This window comes from Perna viridis, chromosome 5, assembly GCF_037379345.1.
Source record: "Perna viridis isolate PV_CMFRI_1.1 ecotype Kerala chromosome 5, ASM3737934v1, whole genome shotgun sequence".
In the NCBI taxonomy this organism is placed as follows: Eukaryota; Metazoa; Mollusca; class Bivalvia; order Mytilida; family Mytilidae; genus Perna; species Perna viridis.
The window spans coordinates 50840185-50863210 of record NC_142449.1 but is presented as its reverse complement, the minus strand read 5'-3'; the positions used below and the strand labels follow the sequence as shown (position 1 = coordinate 50863210).

The 23026-nt window shown below is 31.8% G+C and overlaps 1 protein-coding gene across 2 annotated transcripts in view; it reads left to right on the top strand.

The window, feature by feature from the left end:
* The window catches only part of LOC148618136 (uncharacterized), a 28061-nt gene extending 5306 nt beyond the window's left edge, over positions 1-22755 (top strand). Inside the window, exons 1-10 of one of the 2 annotated variants that reach the window (XM_088586023.1) lie at positions 8779-8807; positions 9277-9362; positions 10105-10195; positions 11827-11972; positions 16143-16492; positions 16924-17063; positions 18242-18350; positions 19559-19760; positions 21401-21503; positions 22038-22755. In XM_088586023.1, the coding sequence (XP_088442149.1) occupies positions 9336-9362; positions 10105-10195; positions 11827-11972; positions 16143-16492; positions 16924-17063; positions 18242-18350; positions 19559-19760; positions 21401-21503; positions 22038-22105 (1236 nt within the window). In that variant the 5' untranslated portion in view covers positions 8779-8807; positions 9277-9335 and the 3' untranslated portion in view covers positions 22106-22755. Of the gene's footprint in view, positions 1-8778; positions 8808-9276; positions 9363-10104; positions 10196-11826; positions 11973-16142; positions 16493-16923; positions 17064-18241; positions 18351-19558; positions 19761-21400; positions 21504-22037 lie in introns of those variants that run through there. The other variant, XM_088586024.1, reaches the window with a different exon arrangement.
* Positions 22756-23026: the final 271 nt, after the last annotated feature.

Below are 23026 nucleotides of genomic sequence, written 5' to 3'. Positions count from 1 at the left end.
TTATTTTGCAGCTACGTTTCTTTTTGGTTTTTAGTGCCTATTACTTTTGAAATACCATATTAAAAATTCCATAAATCTGAGGTGCTTGAGAATCTGTTGTATTTTTGTACTTAAGTCAAAGAGTGTGATCAAATTTCTGTCATTTGATAAACTGTTTTTGATTCTAGACAGTTAAGATAGCATCTCATTATAGTTTTCATTTCTCTCTTCAAATAATTTCAATATATAAAACTATGTTATATCGATTTGCATATGTACTTGTATAAATTGACCGCACAAGGTATTTATATGTAAATGTCGTAAAAAAGACGCAAATGCAAAGTTAAGTTAACGATCAAGCGTTCTATCTGATCTTCAACATTGAAAAAATTATTACATAACCATTGGTAATTCTTACTTTCAAAACAATGTGTAATGAGAAATCCAGATAGAGCTGCTACAAGCACTGATGTAAAGTTTTACTTAAAATCATGTAAAGTTGAAAATACAAAATATTCATGCCTTGTTTAAATTGTGTAAAACTTCCTCAGATATGCACAATATTTCAATAATAAATACATCGCTCAAATATTCCACAATGTTTTATTGTTTGAATATTACGCATACGTTTAATATATGTTCTGTATTGCCAATGAAAGTTTATCTGATATCAGTCGTATATTTGTCACCTATTGTTTCATATCAGTCAATATATTGTTACTTGCGTAATCTTATGTAATCACAACAATTACTGATGGGCAGTCGGGTTTTTGTCAGAAAAATATCATTTCTCGCTTACAGAATATGAATTAAAGTATCTTTAATTCTTATCAACATTTCGCAATGTTGTGATGTTGATGTTATCATAGCCAAGTTTGTTTTATCGACAACATATTTTTTTATATAGTTGTGATATTCCGTCCATATTTTAGAGTTCAAAACTCTACCAGAATCCATTATTGTAATTCGAAGCCGATCTGCAAAATGTACTACCAAGCTTTTTTTCAAACTTTTGGCTAATAGCTATAAAGGGAGTCACCGTTTTACCGTGTTACTACCGTTTTGGTATCAATTCAATGCGAGTCTTGAAAAACAAATGTTAGAAAAATTCCGGAATATTGAAATGCCAATGGAGTGGCCGTGTACATGTGCGGATCTAAATATTGGTCAATGTAAAGATCGTTTATTCACAACAACGGTTCGGTATGATAAAGTCTCCTTTTATAATATTGCTTTAAGTCACACTGCCAACCATAAACACCACTACTTGTAGACTATAAAATAAGGTTTAATACGTTAGTAGTTCCTTATAGAATGTTATAACTTCAATATATGTACAAACATATATCATATGTATAAGAAAAGGGCATATAATATCAGTACAAACAAAAATACCAATTACTTATATTGCTTAATATTCAACAATGTTCCATTGTATTTTTTGTTTAATTGGCAATGTAAGTTTACGCTTAAATTCTTCTGCGATATCTGTCACATTTTTGCCGCATAAGTTTCATATCAATCAGTATCTGGTACCTTGCGTAATCTTACAACTCTTGCAAACAGATTACAACCCCTTTGTGCCATTTATAGAGTGAACGTAGACTTTCTTGAACTTTTCTTCAAAGAACTGAAATGAATTAAGGGAAAGAAATGATACGAAAAAATACTATTTTTTTCAATATAGATTCCTCTTAATACACAACAGTCACAAATATAACAGCATTAAGACCTATGTTTTTTCGTATCTATAGACTACATTTCCCAATTCAAAGTTGAAATTCTGACTCAAAGGCATTACACGTCTGTTATACTAAAGATATGAAACACTTTGATATAAATACGTAATATTTGCCAGAGATTCACTTCCGAAAAATGTTTCAAGATCTTCTTCTAAATATACCAGATAAGATGTTGTCATAATGGTCGAATTTTTATATAGACAACATATTTGTCCAGTATGATAGACGTGTTTTTAACAGACAGTCGGCATTCCGATGAAAATAAATATCCTCCGTTCCTGGTGGCATATGCCTTCGCTATTATGAGGGTGACTTTAAAGCTTATTTTATCCAAAAGATCAAACATCGTATAGCCAGCCCATTTTGCTTTCTATTTTATTGATAAAAATCCCTATATTCCTGGAATTTAATACATCGATTCTATCTCAAAGAATTTGACATAAATGACACTACAGACATTATAAAGTGAGTTTCATATCTTGACCTACACTTCAAATATCGATGGAAAGTGAAATCCCGAGTACTTTTCATTTTGTATCATTTTCCTTTATCATTGGTAATTTCCCTTTAGAACCTGCGCTTCCCTTGAGCTTGCCGTTACGATTTTGTTTACTACTTAGAATAAACCTTCTAGAATAGGGTTATGTTCCTACATAGCAATTAAAATCATTACTACAAAAATGTTATGGTCACCATCATGAACTTATGGATCGTTACGGTGTATCCATCTGCACTTTGAAAACCGATTTATTCCCCGTATCATATGAAAATTACTTTCAAATAGTGGTTAAAGGTTAACTAGAGCTTGAAACAAGTGTAAAACATACCAAATTTGTATTTGCAATATTATTTGTACTTGTAAATCAGAGTAGTCGCCAACAAATCAAAATTCTAATCCTCTGTCAACCAAGCAGATACTTTTCTTGCATCAAGTATATATTCACATTCAGATGACGTGTATTGTTTTATCTTATTCTAAATTTGACACTTTTAAAAATCGTAACACGATGAGTCATGAATATTTTTTGTAGTTTGTCAGGTTCTGTATAATAGAAATTTGTCCGTCCTCTTCTGATTGGAATGCTTAGATATTTGATGTATTGCTATATCATAACTTGTACCGTATCTCCAATTTTCAGGCTCGAAGCTCGTCTACGTCCTGTTTACTTTTAAATTTGTAGTTTTTTAGGTGTTGCATATTGGAAATTTTCTTAACAAATTTCTCATTTTCCTTTGCAGGGAATGCTTAAATATTTGGTATATTGCTTCTGCATGATTACTGATATTCTGTCTCTCTTTTCCAGCTTTGGCTGAAATTGTTGTGTGAGGGGATATTCTTATCGTGCAACATTTTTTTCTGAACTAAGATACTTACAATGGTTAACATACACTGCGAAATCAGCCTCATATCTTGCCCTACACATAGAGGTTGGTAGTAAAGGAAAACTATTGACCAAACTATAGGGTAATGATGCTGCATAATGGGAGTCATACGGTCGTCACCATGAACTAACTCGTGGATCGTTACAGTATATCCATCTGCACCATGGAAGACGATTTATTCCCCGTGGCATTGTTTTGCTTTCCCTTTTCGACTACTCCAAATGTACAATTTTATGTTACAAACGGAGGACACTTTCCAAGCCGTTGCAACTGATACAAACTCTCTGTTTTAGTGATGCATGGGTTGCTCACTTACTTCTATTTCATTGAACGTATTATTTTGTTATATTTTTTTATTATTGTTATTTTGGGTTTTTTTACTTGTTTTATCATGCGTGTCCAATTCAACCTTTGTTAGCAATGTTAATAATTGAACCTGGTATAAACAGAAAAAAAACCATGTAATATCTTTAAAGGTTTTGTAGAAGAAAGAATAATGTTTGTAGACTTACATGCTTAATCATTATATAAATAGCATGAGTTATGAAAAACTCGTGCATAGTAACATGTATTTGTCCCAATTTAAAACCTTTATCGTATTTATTTGATTTTTTTTAAATAAATACTTGTGACTTGAACTATTTTATATCGGTTAGCTCGTGATTCATACAATGTTGTCGGGTATCTTTCCTATCAAAATAAACTGTTATCTGTATGAACGAACTACAAAAAAAGAAAACAATTTTTTTCTGATGAATAAAGCCGGTATTTGAAAAATAGTTTCTGAAAATTAGCTTTAAAAGGAAATAAAGAAATAGAAGAGAAATCAGAAGGACCAAGATTCTAAAGGAAATCAATGAAGTGTAATCCAGGGACAAACACCAAACATGAAAAACAGAAAAATACAACGAAGATCATAAAATAACTAAAATAATACATACAAAGTAACAAAAGTAAATGTGCAACTTGGACTCCACTAAAAACTTGGAGCATGGACCAGGTAGGGTAACGTCTTCTGCTTTTCTAGAAACACCCTCCGAGTTACTCATAAAAAGTCAAGTCTGGGGTAGACAAAAGAGGAAGGAAAACTATGACACATCGAACAAATCAGTTTCCATAGCGCAAATGAGTACGCCGTAACCATCCACGAGTTCATGATGGCTACCAAAAATAGTGTTGAGAGTTTAAACCTTGAAACATGTATACAGCAGATCAAATTTGCATTTACAATGTTATTTGTACTTGCGAAGCAGCGTAGCCAACGAACCAAAATTCTAAGCCTTTGTCAAGCGAGTTGATATTTTCTTGTGTCAAGTATATGAATTCACATTCAGATTACATGCATTTTTTTTGTTTACAATTTGACACTTTTAAGAATCGTAACGTATGATGATTTAAGTTATTTAATAATCAAATGGTTGACGTTCATTTAAGGGATTAATATAAAGTGTTAATTTTTGCTGTTTTGTAGTATTTTTCTCTGAAAAAGGATAATTTTCAAATATTAAACCCCCACTCTATATTGTAATCACCTAGTCCGTTCGTCCTTTATATTTTTTGTCACTATTTCTCGTCATTACTTTCTGCTGAAAAGAATGCTTAGATATTATATATATTGCTTAATCCTTGTTATTTGTACATTGTCTCCCCTTTTCCAGGAACCTTACTTATCTACTTCCTGTTTGTCGATCGACATTGTAGTCTTTTTCAAGTTCGTCTGATGGACATTTTTGTTACAGATTTTACGCCTCTTCTGGCAGAATGCTAAGATATTTGATATACTGCTATTTCATGATGACTTGCAAATTCTCCCATTTTTTTGGGTTCGTAGCTCCTTTACTTCCTGTTTACCGATCTACTATTTGAATTTTTAGAGATCGGTGGTTTTTCTTTTATCTGTGAGAACATCCCTTGAGCACCTGCATGTGAATATTTCATATCACAACATTATGCCAGGGCTTGTGTAACAATGCATTTTGTTTTGTTTTGTTTTTTTTTTTTTTTTTTTGTACCGCGCTAGAATTCTTAAATATGTACTTTTGTAACAGGAATATGTTGATATACAAGATTGAATTTTCACTACAGAAGTTTTATGACCGTTATCATGAGCTCGTGGATCCTTACGGTGTATCCCTCTGCACTATGAAAACTGATTTGTTCAACGCATTACAGTGGACCGTTTCTCTTTCGCCTACTCCGGACTTTACTTTTTTTATGAGCAGCTCGGCGGCTGTTTCTAGAACAGAGGACGTTTACCTTAACGATGCACCTAGTTCATGTTCCCTGTTTTAAGTGAAGTCTGGGTTTCTAGTTTACTTTTATTTCATTGTATGTAGTATTTGGGTTATTTAATGTTCTTTGTTGTGTGTGTGTGTGTTTGTCTTGTCTAGGCTTTTCCCTGGATTGTAATCATTTGAGTTTCGCTAAAATCTTGGTTCCCTCGATAAAAATTTGGCATGATGTTTTTCTAAGATCTGTATTATATCATTTTGTTGCATATGTATGAATGAATGGATGTAAAAGAATATTGGTTACCGATGGTTCATTGAGATTTGTTATGTGTGACCCGTTATCCTTAGATTATAATTTTTAGATTACTATCGTATACTGGTTCGTCAGTTTATATTTCTTTTTGTTTTTTGTTTTGTGTTTTTGAATATAATTAACACGGAATTAGGCAATACTTGTTCATGAAATATCGTAACGAATTAACAGATCAGTGCTTATCAAGTTTTTACTATTAAAGTCTTGAAGTAGACGAAAAACTATGTATGGACTTATAAACTTGATCAGAATATAAAAGGTATGACTGGTAAAAACCCGTGCCAAGTTTACATGTATGTTTACCCAGTACCATTTTGGTTTGATTAGATTATTTTTTTTTGGTACAAAAATAAATACATGTGATTCGAAGCCTTGAATTATTATATATAGTGGGCTCGTGATTTGTACAATTTCATCTTTCCTATCAATGTAAACTGTGATCATTATAAACGAACTACGCATATAGAAGTCAATCTACTTGACTGATGTATAATGTCGTTATTTTACACATAGATGGGAAATTCAAAAAGGTGTTCCTGAAGCATATTTTGAAAAAAAACATGTATTGAAACATTACGCCTTGATACTACTTGTACAGTATACCACACTTGTAACATTATTTGAACTTGCGAATATGCCAACAAGCCCGAATTATAATATTTTGCCAAACAAGCTAATATTTCCTCCGCATCAAGTTTATATTCAAATTTAGATGACATGATTTGTTTTCTAAATTTGACACCTTAAAAATCGCAAAAGGTGATGATCAATTAAATAAAATAACAAAAGGGTCTCTGTCCATTTACGGGATGAAATGATTTGTTGGTATAGGCATTTCAAACAATAGAGTGGGTTCCAAACAAGATTTACAGCACGCTAAATCTCCCTCCGTCATTGTGATGCGAAAACACCGGGGTGATTAAATTCCATTTGTATGCTGTAGTGTTAAAAACTGTAAATCAATGGTTACATCAGCAGAAAGAACCATGTACAAAAAGCAACCATCACCCATTGTAATGATATTTCCGTACATAGTTACTGAAGTCATTATTGAATAATTTATCAATCATATTATGTTTATTGATTTCTGTCTTGATCCAAGATGTTAAATGAAATATGTTGTGAATACATGCAGTGTAAAATATAACATTTTTTTGCTATGTAGTTTAACGTTGCGATACACCGATCTTATTAAATATGTCAATTAGAAAGTCGAAGCAGGACTTTCGCGCATCCCTTAATTGGAATGTTTTTTGGAAAATCTCTGTCATGGTCATCATTTGTCTTTGTTATGCAAATTTATGAATCGCCTATTCTATGTTAAGTTATTGATGTGTTATGTAAGACATAGTAATCATATTTGAGGATTTAACAAGAAAATGTTCTGCGTTAATCCTTTGCAATGTCATTCGCTTTTTTGATACAGATAAGACAAAGGATGTTAGCAGAATTAGGGGAAGGAAGATAGACACTGATATTGCATAAAATATATTAAATCCATAATACATACTGTAAAAGTACTTTAATTCGTGGATTAGGGAAGAAACATAAGTTACTTGATTATTCAATTCGTTGTTTTGAGGTTTTCAAGTATACACTAATAAAAAAACTACGAAAATCGGTTCCCCTCCAAAAATAGTAGTTTCACAGTATTATACTTTAAACAACATTACATTTCCTTGTCAAAATTTAAAGAAATCGGTAAAATGATTCATAGAATAAAAAAAACACACAAATATTATTATACACATTTGTATAAATAAGTTTGTAAGCTATGGATTGAAAAAAGACTCCCAAGTAGTTCTTGGATACCATTTATAAAACTATTTCGATCCAAGAACCTAAACATCGTTTTAATAGCATTTTTTTAAACTAAAGATGTGTATTATAATGTCGTTGCATTCAAATGATATGAAGTCTTATTGTACTTGTTGTCGTTAACAAAATCTTTATTTGCATACTGGTCATATGATGAAATATTTACATGTAGCGATAATGTATCTATAAAAAGGTTTACAATATCTAAGTCGCAATTACAAAAAATGTGTCGGCGATTGACTTTATTGTACGTACACGTTTACTGGATTGTACTCACTTGCAAATGTAAATATGAACAACATGGGTCATATGCACAAATATGGGAATAAGAATAAGTACAACGTTCACTGCTGCAATTTTTCTTTTTGCACATAAAGACTTTTTTGATAACTTTGAGAATCAAGAAAAAACTTTGAAATCAAACGATCTAGACTTAATATTCCATCTATTTACTCCTTAAATGAAGTTAACATGTTTATAAATGGTGAAGAAAACGATTGAACATGTCTTGATTTTACCCAAAATTTCCTTCATCATTTTTATTCTTACTCATCGTTCTTTTTTCTAATTCAAGGATGTACACACTATGTTCTGTTTAAAATCAATGATACAATAAAGCACTGATTTTTTCATCGACATCACTCGAAATCACACAAATAAAAAAAAACACACAAATATTATTATACACATTTGTATAAATAAGTTTGTGAGCTATGGATTGATTTGTTTTGTTTGTTTGTTGGGGTTTAACGTCCGAGCAGCAATATTTCAGCTATATTCAGACAATGAACATGAAATGGATGATAAAATGAACATGAAATGAAAAAAGGGATGGGTCACAAGGATAATAGGGTCGACAAATTTTGATTGCCACTGGAAAAAGGGGGAATGGGTAAGGTCGGGCAATTCAGCTTCCTGTGGCGGAGTGCAAAGGTTCCTACTCCTATCGAATACCACAGCAGGGTTCTTTAACGTCCGAGGAACGTGGCATCTTTCCCAACACGATGCACCACTATGGTTTGCGGTCAGGTTTTCCGTATTATAGCCTGACAAGCCCACCATGTAACACGCCAGGGGTACCCCATTCCACCACCTGGGGCACACATCCCAGTTGCTCTGTGGGCAAGAACCTAAACATCGTTTTAATAACATTTTTTTAAACTAAAGATGTATATTATAATTTCGTTGCATTCAAATGATATGAAGTCTAATTGTACTTGTTGTCGTTAACAAAATCTTTATTTGCACTGGTCATATGATGAAATATTTACATGTAGCGATAATGTATCTATAAAAAGGTTTACAACATCTAAGTCGCAATTACAAAAAAAACTTGAACTGGTAAGACTTTAACTGTTGTAGATAGTATGCAATAAATACCGTTTACATATAATTACCTAGATTTTAAGTAGCGTACCTAATTATAATATATCAGCAATGTTTTATTTAAATTTTGTTATTTGTATGTTTGTTGTTTGTTTGTTTTGCTTTGCTGTTGTTCCTTTTCTTTTGGATGGTCTCTCTCTGATGTTTTTGCTTTGTTTAATGATTTATATTAATTTTCAAATTCATGTTTTTGTAACATTAGTATAGTTTTTTTTTTTTTTTTTTTTTTTTGGGGGGGGGGGTTGTTTGTTTTTTGGTTTTTTTTTTTTTTTTTTGTTTTGTTTTGTTTTGTTTTTTGGTTTTTTTTGTTTCTTTTTATTTCTTTTTTTTTTGTTTTGTTTTTTTTTTTTTATGTTTTAAGGATTTTTTTTCTCTTTTCGTTATCAATTTATTACATTAATTGTCTTTTGTATAATTGTTTCAGTTGGTTTGTTGTTTCTTTTGGAAAGCATTGAACGCATAACGTTGTTTCTGAGCAAGATCATGATGATGAATCCATCAACAATAAAGGTACTTAGACCAAAAACGATGCAATTCCAAACCTTAATTTGGGGAGCCGGTCTTACTAGGCATTAATGGAATTGTCTCTGACCTATAGATTTTGTTAAATAAGTTTTGGAATAAAGAAAACTATTAGTAAAAACACGGACTACTTTTGGCTATTTTTTTTACAATTTTGGATCTCTTTGTAAATTCTGCCTTGACAAAATGTGTCGGCGATTGACTTTATTGTACGTACACGTTTACTGGATTGTACTCACTTGCAAATGTAAATATGAACAACATAGGTCATATGCACACATATTGGAATAAGAATAAATACAACGTTCACTGCTGCAATTTTTCTTTTTGCACATAAAGACTTTTTTGATAACTTTGAGAATCAAGAAAAAACTTTGAAATCAAACGATCTAGACTTAATATTCCATCTATTTACTCCTTAAATGAAGTTAACATGTTTATAAATGGTGAAGAAAACGATTGAACATGTCTTGATTTTACCCAAAATTTCCTTCATCATTTTTATTCTTACTCATCGTTCTTTTTTCTAATTCAAGGATGTACACACTATGTTCTGTTTAAAATCAATGATACAATAAAGCACTGATTTTTTCATCGACATCACTCGAAATCACAGATGAAAAAGCCCCGCGTGTATAGATTGTCACTGAAAATATACGCTAATGATAATACAAACGTGCAATATACATAGTTTAATTGAAGTAGACGTTTACTTCTTAACTCATTGCAGATAGTTGCGATTGCTCTTTGTGTATTACAAACACCTACAACATCTTTAATGACTGGAGAAGGACCACATTTTCACCCAATTTACACATATTGTAAGTTTACATTCCAATCATATTTACTGTGTTTAATTGTATTTAGTTTTTCTCTTTTTTTCTCCATATGTACTAATAATGGTTTTACATTATATAAGTTCAACCCTAAGTAATTACTACTTTTGTCCCGATATCATTGTGTCGTAATTCTCAAAAATTGATCACTAAGAGTTTTCCGCGTGTCGAATAACACTGATTCATTATTAAGGTCGTTTTCTTTTCCTTTCTTTTGTACAGTTTAAAGAAATCTAACATTAATTAAGTTGGTTTTTTTTAATTAAGGTCAAAATGAACACAGAGAGGGTTTGAAACGACTGATAATATATAGCATATTGCAAAACTCACACTGAACCTAGACTTAGAAAGATGCATAGCTGTTTATGAGTTTGGTATATACTAGGAGATTCAAAATGACTTTTGACTCATTGACTCATTTTTTCCTATTTTAAGGAATCTTTTTTAATATAAAAAAAAATATGAATGAAAATCAGGTATTTACTGATGAGTAGTGTATGAAGCTTACACGAAAAGCTGAGGTCGCCTACCCTACCGGTGCACCTGGCCCATGCTCCCTGTTTTTAGTGGAGTCCGAGTTGCTCATTTGCTTCTGTTACTTGTTATGTATGATATTAGTTAGTTTATGTTCTTTATTGTGTATGTCTGTTTTCCATGTCTGGTCTTCGTCCCTGGATTACATTTCTTTTGATTACCGCTATTTGCACGTAACACACCGCTTATATATATATATATATATATATATATATATTCCCAACGATGTTAGAACTGTCAAATTTGCGATGCAAATTTTTGGTCGTTCCCTCCGCGGGACTCGAACTCATACTGCTGTGACATCTATGGCAACACCGCCTGCACAAAGTCCACCGCCCTAGACCACTCGGCCAGCTAGGCTATATAAAAATATAGCTTTCGCTGGCCGGGTCATTCCTCCTCGTAGCATTAATCTAGGGCTGTAACTTAGTACACGATGTAAGGTGGTACGGGACAGTTCATTTAGATGTTAATATGTAGGATAGAGGATCAAATTAATGATGCATGTCACAACAAATCAATATTATACAACGTCTCAGAATGTGACGACTCTATTTGCTACACTCCGCCATCGGATCAAATTGATACAGGGAAGATATATAAACTTATAGAAAGGTCTGAAAAATTCCCAACGATGTTAGAACTGTCAAATTTGCGATGGAAATTTTTGGTCGTTCCCTCCGCGGGACTCGAACTCGTACTGCTGTGACATCTATGGCAACACCGCCTGCACAAAAGTTTTTATATAGCCTAGCTGGCCGAGTGGTCTAGGGCGCTGGACTTTGTGCAGGCGGTGTTGCCATAGATGTCACAGCAGTACGAGTTCGAGTCCCGCGGAGGGAACGACCAAAATTTCCATCGCAAATTTGACAGTTCTAACATCTTTGGTAATTTTTCAGACCTTTCTATACGTTTATATATCTTCCCTGTATCAATTTGATCCGATGGAGCAGTGTAGCAAATAGAGTCGTCACATTCTGATACGTTGTATATATATATATATATATATATATATATATATATATATATATATATATATATATCAGTTGAATGAAATGATTAAAGTTCTTGATACATTTCAGCTTGTAACGAAGACTTCTCTGTGACGTTTAGGGGTGTCAATGGCAAGATAAGACTATTAAATGAATCTGACAATCAAATATCGTGCAGGATTACAGAAGTTCCTAATCATAATGGAAACTTTCGGTTAAGTCATGAATGTATGTTGGTAAGTGATCAAATTTGTAAAAGATATACTTAAAGATATGAATAAAATTCATTTCTTGAAAGACAACTGCATGTATGTCTTAAAAGAATTAAATTTGAATGTTAGTGTAAACCTTACATTTGTAATGTCATTTGTATTTCTGTTTTAAACAATATAAAAGCAATCCAAAAGATGAGGTATTGAAGTTATATGATATCTAGATCGTATATGTAATATTTTGAAAAAGATATTTTTTAAAATATTGCTTTGTAGACATAGAGCGTACAGTTTAACCTCTAAACTATTCACTATATAGCCGTACTTGCTTAGGTTGGATTTCAAACAATGATATATTCGAACGATCTACAATAGAAGCGTAGCCAGAATGGAATAAATGTTAACTATATATTTGTGTTGCTTAATCTATGATTTTTCGAAATAATTTTGCAAAGCATATTTTTGCGAATTTTACGAGTGTGAGAACTTTTTATTTACTTAAATGCTAATTATGCTTGTATGATGTATAATGATGAGCTTTTTCAATATCCGTAAGGATATAAGTGTATGAAAAAGTGCTATCTTTTCAATTTTACTATCATGTAAGTGACTTCGATATAAACATTTCAGCCCTATTCTTTCAAAATGTTATATGCTTGTAAATGTATGATTGTGAGCCCTTTTAGTTACCAAAAAGGTATGAAATTTTTCTTGACTGTTATGCTTAGTTTTTACATAAAAGTACCATTTTGGTGACTAACGACACATAGATTTGAGTCAAAATTCTACAAAAAAAAATTTCATATTCTTGCAAATGTATGAGTTTGAAAAGTCTGAAATTATTGTATAGAATATAAAAATGGAAATAGTAGTTTCAAACTATTAGCTGCAGCACACATACTTCAATCAAAATTGACATAATTTTGTAAACTGTATGAGTGAGAGCACTTTTAATTTTATTGACTTGAATGCTTTATTTATCCATATACTATCACGTGGAAGGCTACGACACATGAACTTGAGCAAATATATTTTGAAAATGTCATATTCTTGCAATTATATGAGTGCGATACCTGTGAAATTCCAGAACAGCCTTAAACTATTGTATGCAATAAAAAATGTGAACATTGGCATCAAACGGGTAGCTGATACACAATTACTTTAATCAAAATTTATAAAATTGATACATTTTTTTAGTATGTGAGTTGGAGCACTTTAAATTTCCATACGGGTCTATACTTATTGACTTAAATGCTATGTTTTAATACGCTCCCGAAAGGAGCGTTTATGGTTGTATTATCAATTTGGTTCTGTATACTTATGGCAAGAAAAGGCATCAATATCTGGTTTGTACCTGCATTTTCAGAAGCTGAAAAACAGCAGAATGGCAGCTTCATTTGCGTATACTTGCGTATCATTGCGTATGTGCGATTGAGCGCCAAACCAGTCTCGGAAAATATTTGCTAGTTTCGATAATTAAATACAAATCGAATCATAGTTTTTCCAAGATAGGGTTGGCCTTATAGTCTGCAGTATGGCTCCCGGATGTTTACGAAAATTACGTCATCAATATTACCCATAATTCCTGGGTCATAAAAATTGCGAAACGAAAACAAACCAAAACGAAACGAACATAATCGATAAAAGAAAGAATTGAAACGAAACAATTCGATAAAATGAATAAAATTATTATAAAAACATAATTAAACTATTCTAAATGAAACAGAATGCAGCGAAACTTAATACAATAAAAGAAATATTTCAAGACGTTTCGCAATTTTTAAGAACTATAATGTTAACCAGTGCCGGACAATTCGACCCAAAGACATTTCGGACCACGAAAACCAATAATTCTTTATGAATGCCGGACATTTCGGCCAATAGGCATATCAGACCATGACAATTAGTATAATGCTTTAGGGCAAATATATATCATTAGAAAATTAACCATACTTAAGGTATAAAATATCAAATAAGAGCTTACGAAAAAATTGTTTTTATTAATGTTTTTTTCGGGAGCGTTAAAAGGCTTCACCTTCGTCATATTATAAATATCATTATCATAAATATTGACTGTGGCACATATATTCAAGTTTCAAAATGCATGAGTGTGAACAGTTCTAAATTTCATCAAGGTCTAAAAGATTTGTATAAAATGTTAAATATTGTCAGTGTAAATACTCTGTATCATACTAGTAACTGGCCACAAAATTCAGTCCAAATTCTGTCGGGGCTTATGATCTGTTTTGGCAGGTAATGCTAGAGCTGTACCAATAATGTTTGTTGGTACTGCATGCCGTATATAAAAATCCTGTCAAAAATTGAAAAAAAACAAATTCACACATAGCAAGGCTTCTTTCCCGTCGTACGTATCGGGATTCGGGTACTACACCTCTTTTCGCCTGATTCTTGTACATGTACTCTATGTAATTCAGTCGGGGAAGAATTTTTTAGCTACTGACATCAAAAAATGTCAGGATCTGCCAGGAACTCTTCTTATCCACCCCATATAGAAGTGGGTTACATAAAAACAGTTCCTGACAGCAGTGTGTTACGACCCGTAACAGATTATGAAAGAGCTTGCCCAAATCTCTCACAGAACCTGACAGTGTAGAACTGTTCTATGATAGCAAATCTTGACAGAATCGAAAAGAGGTTAGAAGGATGCAACTTTATACCAATGAGCAACCTTAATTGTGTCTTATGAATCTTTTCTAATTAACTTGTATTAAAATGTATTGTTGATTACGTAAAACATAATGAAGTAGCCAATTTAGTAACTTTTTTACCAAAACAAAATGCAATAAATATGAAACACTGACTTTTCAAGTGGTTGACATACAATCTAATTGATTACGCTGAATAACATAGGAAGACAAAAATAGTAAACGGAAGGATATTTTTTTTCCTTGAACAAATCAAAATATATAAATTTATATATTGGTATTTAATAGATCTCAAGCAAAAATATGAAGAATGTGCGAAAAAGTATATTGATTTATTTGATTAATAAGTTTTTTTTTCATATTTCAGTTCAGAACCGTAAACCGTCTTGCTTTAATTTATAAAACTTTTTAATTTGTAAACTCTTAGTTTAAATTCTGAATAATTTTGCATTACCAAATCATCAATGGTCATATCTTGTAGCTGATATCGCAATAAATTTCAAAATTTTCTCAACCCAGCGTGTTTGTTTGTTTGTTTGTTTTTTTTTGTTTGTTTTGTTTTGTTTTGTTTTGTTTTGTTTTTTTTGTTTTTTTTTTTTTTGTCGATCTTAACTAAGCTGAGAATTTTAAAACAAATAAACAATACACAATAGCATATTTAGCTTAGCCATAAGAGGGCTAGGTCGCCAAAACGCCACTAATATATATGCGTCTCCACAATCTTCCTTAAAGCCTGGGTATGAAACCGTGATACCTACTTGTAAGTCCAACAGCTGCGAAACCCTGCTTAGTATTTGACATACTGTCTTTAACTATAATCTCGTGATAAATTAAAGACGTAGACATTAATTAAATTTGATACATATTAAGCACACCTATATTACAACTTTTTGTCCCACCATTTATTAAGCCTCTGATATTTCCCTATAATTAGAAAGATAGAAATACCTTGTATTAAACAAGTTATAAGAATTCGTTTATAAACGAAATGTGAAAAATGAATGCTTTTCTGGCATGCTGTAATAGAACCATACAACATCAAAATATGTGAATCGCATATTATCTTTCGTTGAATTAAGACGTCGTAACTTTGTTTCTTTTATGCATTTTTGTCCAAATTACTTTAAATTAAACTTGAGGAAATATTTTTGCGTTATTTTTTCAATTGTTTCTAGTCAAAATGCATATTTCCTTTTTTAAATGAAAGTTGCTAAATAAGAATGCTTTTATAGAAATGTTATACCTCTACTTTGTATTTTGGTACTATGTATATGTGTCAAAGTTTTGTGTTACCAATTGTTGTTTATCGTTTTCGTCTTGTTTTGTCGTAATCGTTTTACTTCGATTTTGGATTACGTTGAAGCGCCTTTTTAAATAAAAAGAAATGAAATACGTGTTGAATATTTTTTTTTTATTGATGAATATATAATAACTGCTTTTACTATTTGCGATAGTGGGGTTTGGGTTTTTTGTTTTTTTTTTTTTTTTTTTTTTTTAATCTTTTCCAGATATTCTCAATTCCTTTTAGAACATAAATGGAAGTGTTGGAAATGATACAATTAATGAAGACAGAATAGCATATATATCGGTGTACGACAAATCAGAAGGTGAAAACATACCTCCAACCACAGCAGCTTCAACAACTTCTTCAGCAGCTACTTCGTCAGATACTTTAAAAACTACGTCAGCAACTACGTCAACAGCTACGTCAGCAGCTACGTCAACAGCTACGTCACCAAATAAATCTAGCTCTGCACCAAGTAGAAGGAAAAGAGATAATGGAAAAATTGCAACTGGACATCATATATTCAAAATCACTTGTAAGGCGATACCAAATAATGGAATACAACGTGTAGCACTTGCTGAAACAGGAATCAAGTAAATTTTACAAATATCTTGCAGTTAATATTTTAAATGTAAATTCATACAGTTCGAACATCATTAATGGCTGTTAATTTCTTACGTCATATAATAAGTTAAAAGAGTAAACAAATGCATGTTTTTGAAACAACCCCTTGATAAACATATTTTCATGCAGATAATCCACTGGTTTCAGCACTGGAAAGTTGTGCACAATCTCGTTTGTTTTCCGTCGGGCTACAATGGCGATATTGTAATAAAATGCAATGAAGGGAGAAGAGATAATTGACTTTCCCCTCTTGAATAGGAAAATCATTCATCAGATTACACAAATTTTACTATAAATGGCATCTAAAACATATTAACTGCGCAAAACATGGTTTCATATCAATAGAATTGAGACCTTCTAAGTAGTACAGATTTATGGCACACTCAAATGATTTTTGCAGAGAGTTTGAGGAATTAAAAAACTATAATGAAATTGGACGAGTCGAAATGCGATTTAAAGAGGGTGACAGTCAGAATTTTCCAGATATTTCCGAGGCTTATTTAGGAGATACGTTCTTCATGTATTTGAACTACCTTGGAGGTAAATGCCGTTGTCAAATAATTTCGTGTTTGTTCAATTTCTTGTGAATATAAAACTTTTTTCATATACTTATTATAAATAAAGGTAAAATTTTACCCTTCGACAAATCTTAAACCACAAATGGTTTCCTGATATATAACTACACGAAGGCCGATAAAGGTCTATTTCTTGAATTCATCTCCGTTATTGTTCGAAAGCGTTATCAAACTGGTCATTTAAAAAACCAGCGTTCATGTTATCAAAGAATATTCAAGGGAACCAAGGTTATAGCGGTAATCAAAAGAATGTAATCCAGGGACAAAGACCAGACATGGAAAACAGACATACACAACAAAGAACATGAAGTAAATAAAATCATACATACAATGTAACAAAAGCAAATGAGCAACTCGGACTCCACTAAAAAAAGGGAGCATGGACCAGGTGCACCGGTAGGATAAGCGTCCTCTGCTTTTTTAGAAACACCCGCCGAGTTGCTCATAAAAAGGTCAAGTCTGGGGTAGGCAATCGAGGAACGGAAAACTATGACCCGTTAAAAAATCAGTTTTCATGGTGCAGATGGATACACCATAACGATCCACAAGTTCATGATGACGACCATAAATCTTTGTAGTGATGACTTCAATCTTGTAGTAACATAACCCTGTTTAAGAGGCCTATTTGTTAGAGTTCTAGCGCGATACAAAAAGTCTGCGTAGTTTCGGCAAGCCCTGCCATAGTTATTTTAGTTTTAAAGTAAATAATAAAGAAATTATAATATCACGCGAGGTATTCAGACACTAAGAACCGGGTCGGACATTTTGATCACGAAATAAAACTGGGTAATACTTGGGCTTGGTTTATGCCTTATTTTCCAGTAGTATAAGTCGTTAATGAATCTGCAGCAGCCCTGATAGTGTCAGAACAAAAGCGGAAATTTTTATTTCAGACTTCATCGGGTTATTTCACTGTCAATGATATCGAATTTTAAAATTGGAACGAGTGGTACACCATCTAAAATCTTTTACAAAAATCATTATCTTAAATGCACTTGTAAGAGTATTTTATAGGTCTTCGTGTTGTCAATGTTTAAGCTGCTTAAATATTTCATATTACATTTTTTTTAAAAACAAAAAAACGAAGAAAATACATTTATGTGTCTCGTACATATTACAAATCTTCCATTTTTTATATGGCAGATACGAAGGGATATTCAATTGTGCCCCAGATCTGTACAGCATATAAAGGAACATACAGAACAACGGGAAGCGAAAATAATCAGTTTGTTCTCTATAACAAAACTATCACGTAAGTTTAAGATAAAATGAAATAATATATAAAATAATAGTGTTCAAATGCATCATATTATTGTCATGCGAGATCTTGCAGTATATTAAAGCCCATCTGCAACGCTTAGAGGTATATTCGCTTTTCCGATGCTATATCATCCTGGCAAATTCACCATTAACCCTTTTTTTTTCAAGCATTTGGAAGAGTACATCGTATGCAGCTTCGCTAATATAGAATGAGTAATGCTCATGCAGCGTTGTAAAAAGTGTCTCATGCCGACCATCACCCAATGATTTTATAGGTAGCGGAGTTGTATATATTAAATATAAAAGATTATTTTGAACTACATCTGTCATACATTTTTTTTATTTATTGGACATTAAATTCATCGAACAACGGCAAAACGGGTATCTTGTAATAGTTACGAACTACTCAACTTCCAGGTGCATTTTTTTGCGGGGAGGGGTTGTTGGTGTTTTTTTTTTTTTTTTTTTTTTTGTTATTTTTTCTGTGGGGGTCTTACATCCCGTCTCTGTTGGTCTTTCAATTTTGATTGTCTTTCTTTCTGTGTTTGTCCCTGTCAGCTTATATGATTTTGAACGCGTTTTGTGTCAATAGATTTAACCTCTTTTTATTGCCACTTTGGTAATTTCCTTTTTTTTTTTTTTTTTCATTTCTCCTGTCTAAGGTCTGAATTTGGTTACAACGATATGCTCTGAATGCGATTTGTTTTGACTTTTTATTAAAAATTGTCAACTTTCCTTTCATCTGTGGCAACATTCCTGCAGCACCTGCGTATGGAGTGTTCATATCACAACTCAAGAAAACTTATTTGTTCAACGTGTCATATTTTTCCTTTTCTCTTTCGGCTACCCGGACCTGACTTTTTATGAGCAACTCGGCAGGTGTCTCTAGAAAAGCAGAGGACGCTTGCTCTACAGGTGCACCTCGTCCATGCTCCCAGTTTTTAGTGGTATCCGAGTTGCTCATTTGCTTTTGTTACCTTTTGTATGTATTAGTTTTGGTCCTATGTGTTCTGTGTGTATGTATGTCCCTGGATTACATTGTTTTGATTACCACTAGAACCTTGGTTCTCTTGATTTGTTTTGTATAATTTTGGAGAGTATATAAACTGTTTGATAATAATTTAATGTACACTTATACGAATTGGTAAACTAAGCTGCAACTGTAAAAATCAAGTAATATTTTGGAAAGTATCATTGTAGGGGCTGCATTACAAGGGAGGCCAGCAATTACAATGTAATGGAAAATTTCACAAGAAAAGGAAGTACAGTAGTGTCTGCCAAAATGCATGCTTTTCGTTTCACATCAGCTTCAAATGGTGGTGAAGAAACTGATGTTACCATAGCGTGCAAAGTACGAATATGTTCTACATCGAATAGTCCAGCTACTGAATGCCAATTAAATGTGAGTACAATACGGTCTAAATGACATCCAATACTTTCATAAGATTATAATGAAATAGACACGTTACTGTAAAAATGCATTTACCAATAGCCAAACTTTTTTTCGCAAGGAATTTATAAAGTTCATTAGGACAAACATAAACAAAGATTATCCCGTTTATTTTCATATTACGTGTTTGCATTTGAAAACAAATGGCGCAATTTTTCATGTAAAATCTTATAAGATTAAAATGTGCTAGGCTATAATGGATTTTAAAACATTAGTCATTGACGTTATATAAGTTATGAGACCCGGGTTACTGGGAAAAAAATTGCCAATAAGGCCATTTTCTTAATATTTTTACATAATATCAAACTAATTGTAGTACGTCTTCTAACAATTACTTTTTTTAAAAAAAATTCACCTTGCAGAATTTGAATAGTAAGGTTTTAAAAATTAATACTTTTCAGAAATTTAGAATTTTTTAAAAATTAAACCATATCAGGTATCCGAGGCTCATTTTACAATATTTAGTCAAATTTTTATCAAGTATTATCATAAAGAAATCCGTAAATCCATTTTCGTACAAACATGACATGTTATAAACTATTCATACATACAATTATAAAAAGTTTTGAAAAGTTCAACGCGTAGGTAATGAATAAAAAATTGTGTGGTCATTATTTGTCAATTTTTAAAACTATTGGCAAAACTCTTGGAATCATTCTATAATGGTATTATCATTATCATATAGAATAAAACTCAACGCGTAATGTGATTAATACAATGATGTAAAACTTATATTCATTTTCATAAAGGATCGTTTTTATATGATGGACATAGTTTTATGCAGAATACAGATACAGAAAAAAAGCTTTAAATATAATCTGAAATTATTTAAAAAGGTATCTTTTCTCAACTCAAAACTAGTAAAGAGTAATAAAACTGACAATGTATTTGGCAGTACGAATTGTCTCGCAATAGCATTTTGAAGCTTTATATCGAGAAATATCTAAAATCATTCAAATGTTCGAGTGACTAGATGTAAAACCCTTTCAATTTTGATTACCCAATTATCCCAGGTCTGAAAGCTTTATTAGCATGACATTTATACACACTTAAACAGCGTGAAAGAATGTCGTTTATTTGCAAAACAATTAATCAGGTGGCCTGGTGGAAATATACATTTTATACCGATTTTTTATTGCATTCTAGGGGGGTTAATACACTTGGGCAAAACATAAATTAGTAGTGCAAAATATCAAAAATACGATTACATGAATCATATGTGTGTGAAAAAAACTAGAAGTTATGTTAGTCATATCATGATCGATTTTCATGGTTATCATATGTGTACTTTTGAGTGTGTAAAATAAAACACGTGTAATTTGTGGAACCTTGGAGTCTATTTTGATAATAGGTCATTTTTTCCCATTTGTATATAGTAGGAAAGTAGCATTTCTCATAAAACAAAAACAATTTAAATGTAAATGAACATTAAAAAAACGAGAAAAATGCAAAACCTACAATGTGTTTAAACATGCATAATTGAGAAACGATAACAATAGAGAAACACTGTCTCAAGTATTTTACTCGTCAACGCAAAACATTTATGTTTCTGGTAAAGCATTATCTGCATTTTTTTTTATTTTTGATTACAGAGTTGTACGGCACGCTCAAGGAGGAAAAGACGAACAGCAAATACACACATACTCGATACAGTATTGAGGACAATAAAAGTTCGAACTGAATTAAATTTTGCAGGTAATTCATTGATTTTTTTTCTTTTAAAATTGTTTGCTTAAATGTGTGGCGCAAAAAGCGTTTATAGTTTTGTACATGATGTAACGCATGGGGTTTTGACTTTACTCTATTTTTTCTGGTTTTTTTTCATATGCTTATGTATTGAGTAATGCCTGATTTGTTTATGTTACATATGCTATTGACTATATTGATAAAAACAAAGTGGATATGGTGATTATGTTGACTAGACAACAGCCCAATCGGGATGACAAATGTCATCTAAAGACTAAAACTGCTTATATCATAGGTTTTTGTCTCTTTGAAGTATTTCGATTAAAACTTTTTTTAAATTCAAATTGCGTGTATAAAATTGATTATCATTGCTTCAAAACGCGTTAAATGCTACATGATTGTATTGATAGGAGACTTAATGACCAAAAAATCATTTTCTGAATGGTGGTCTGTATATTGTAATTACATGGCAAGTTATTGGTATGATCTTCTTTGAATTGTTTGCAAATGTGATATATCACTGAACTTTAATTCATTTTGTAGAAGCAAATCGAGGACCAACGTGGATTCTTGTACCACTAGTTGGATGTATTATAAAATGGATTTCATAGTCAACAAGAACTTTCTTTTAAAGAAGTGATTTGACATTTAATTGAATATTATTATACAAGATTAAAATATAATTATTATATATACCGATTATGTAATTTATGAGTAAAATTAAAATTAATATAGGTTGATAAACTTTAAACAAAACAAAACAATAATGATCCGGCTAGAGCAGCAGGGATACACAATGGTGTTTTGTCATTCCATGCCAAAAAGGTATTATATCATGTCAAAGTTTATATTTTAATAGCAATGTAAATATGTTCGAGCACAACCAAATCTTTTAGTTTTATTAGGTTTTTAAAACCTTGACAATTTCCGCATATACAGTTGGGTAAGCTGTAGTTTAGCCTAAACTATATATAAACAAGAGATTGGTTAATCAAGTGTAATTTTGTTTGGAAATAAAACAATAAACAAGGTTTGAGAGTAGAAGCGAAATTTCACATTAAATGTATTAGCCTGTGGATATTTAGCTACGGTAACTGCTTACAAATATACATCAATATTGCAACAGATGTCTAATAAAGAAGAAATGTTACAATAAAAACTGTGCAAGTCATATTTTTCGTCAACCAATATAGTCTGATTCAGTTATTGTTTTACTTTTTAAAAGTTTTCATACTGTATGATATTAAAAACGCTAGATTGATTTATTGTGTATAGATTTGTTGGCAAGATACACTGATACACTCTTGTTGCCCAGTTTAGAAGATAAAATTCGGTCTTTATGAGTATATAATTGTTTCTTTTCTTCATTTTCCTAAAACTCAATTTGCAAGGGGGTTTGCAATTTTCATGAATACTAATTTTGAATTTAAGGTTTTGAAGGAAAAGAGGGACATTAATGGCATTTTTTGTAACATCAGATATGGTCATTGACTAAGTTCGTCTAACCTTAGTTACTCTCTATGGTCCTTAAA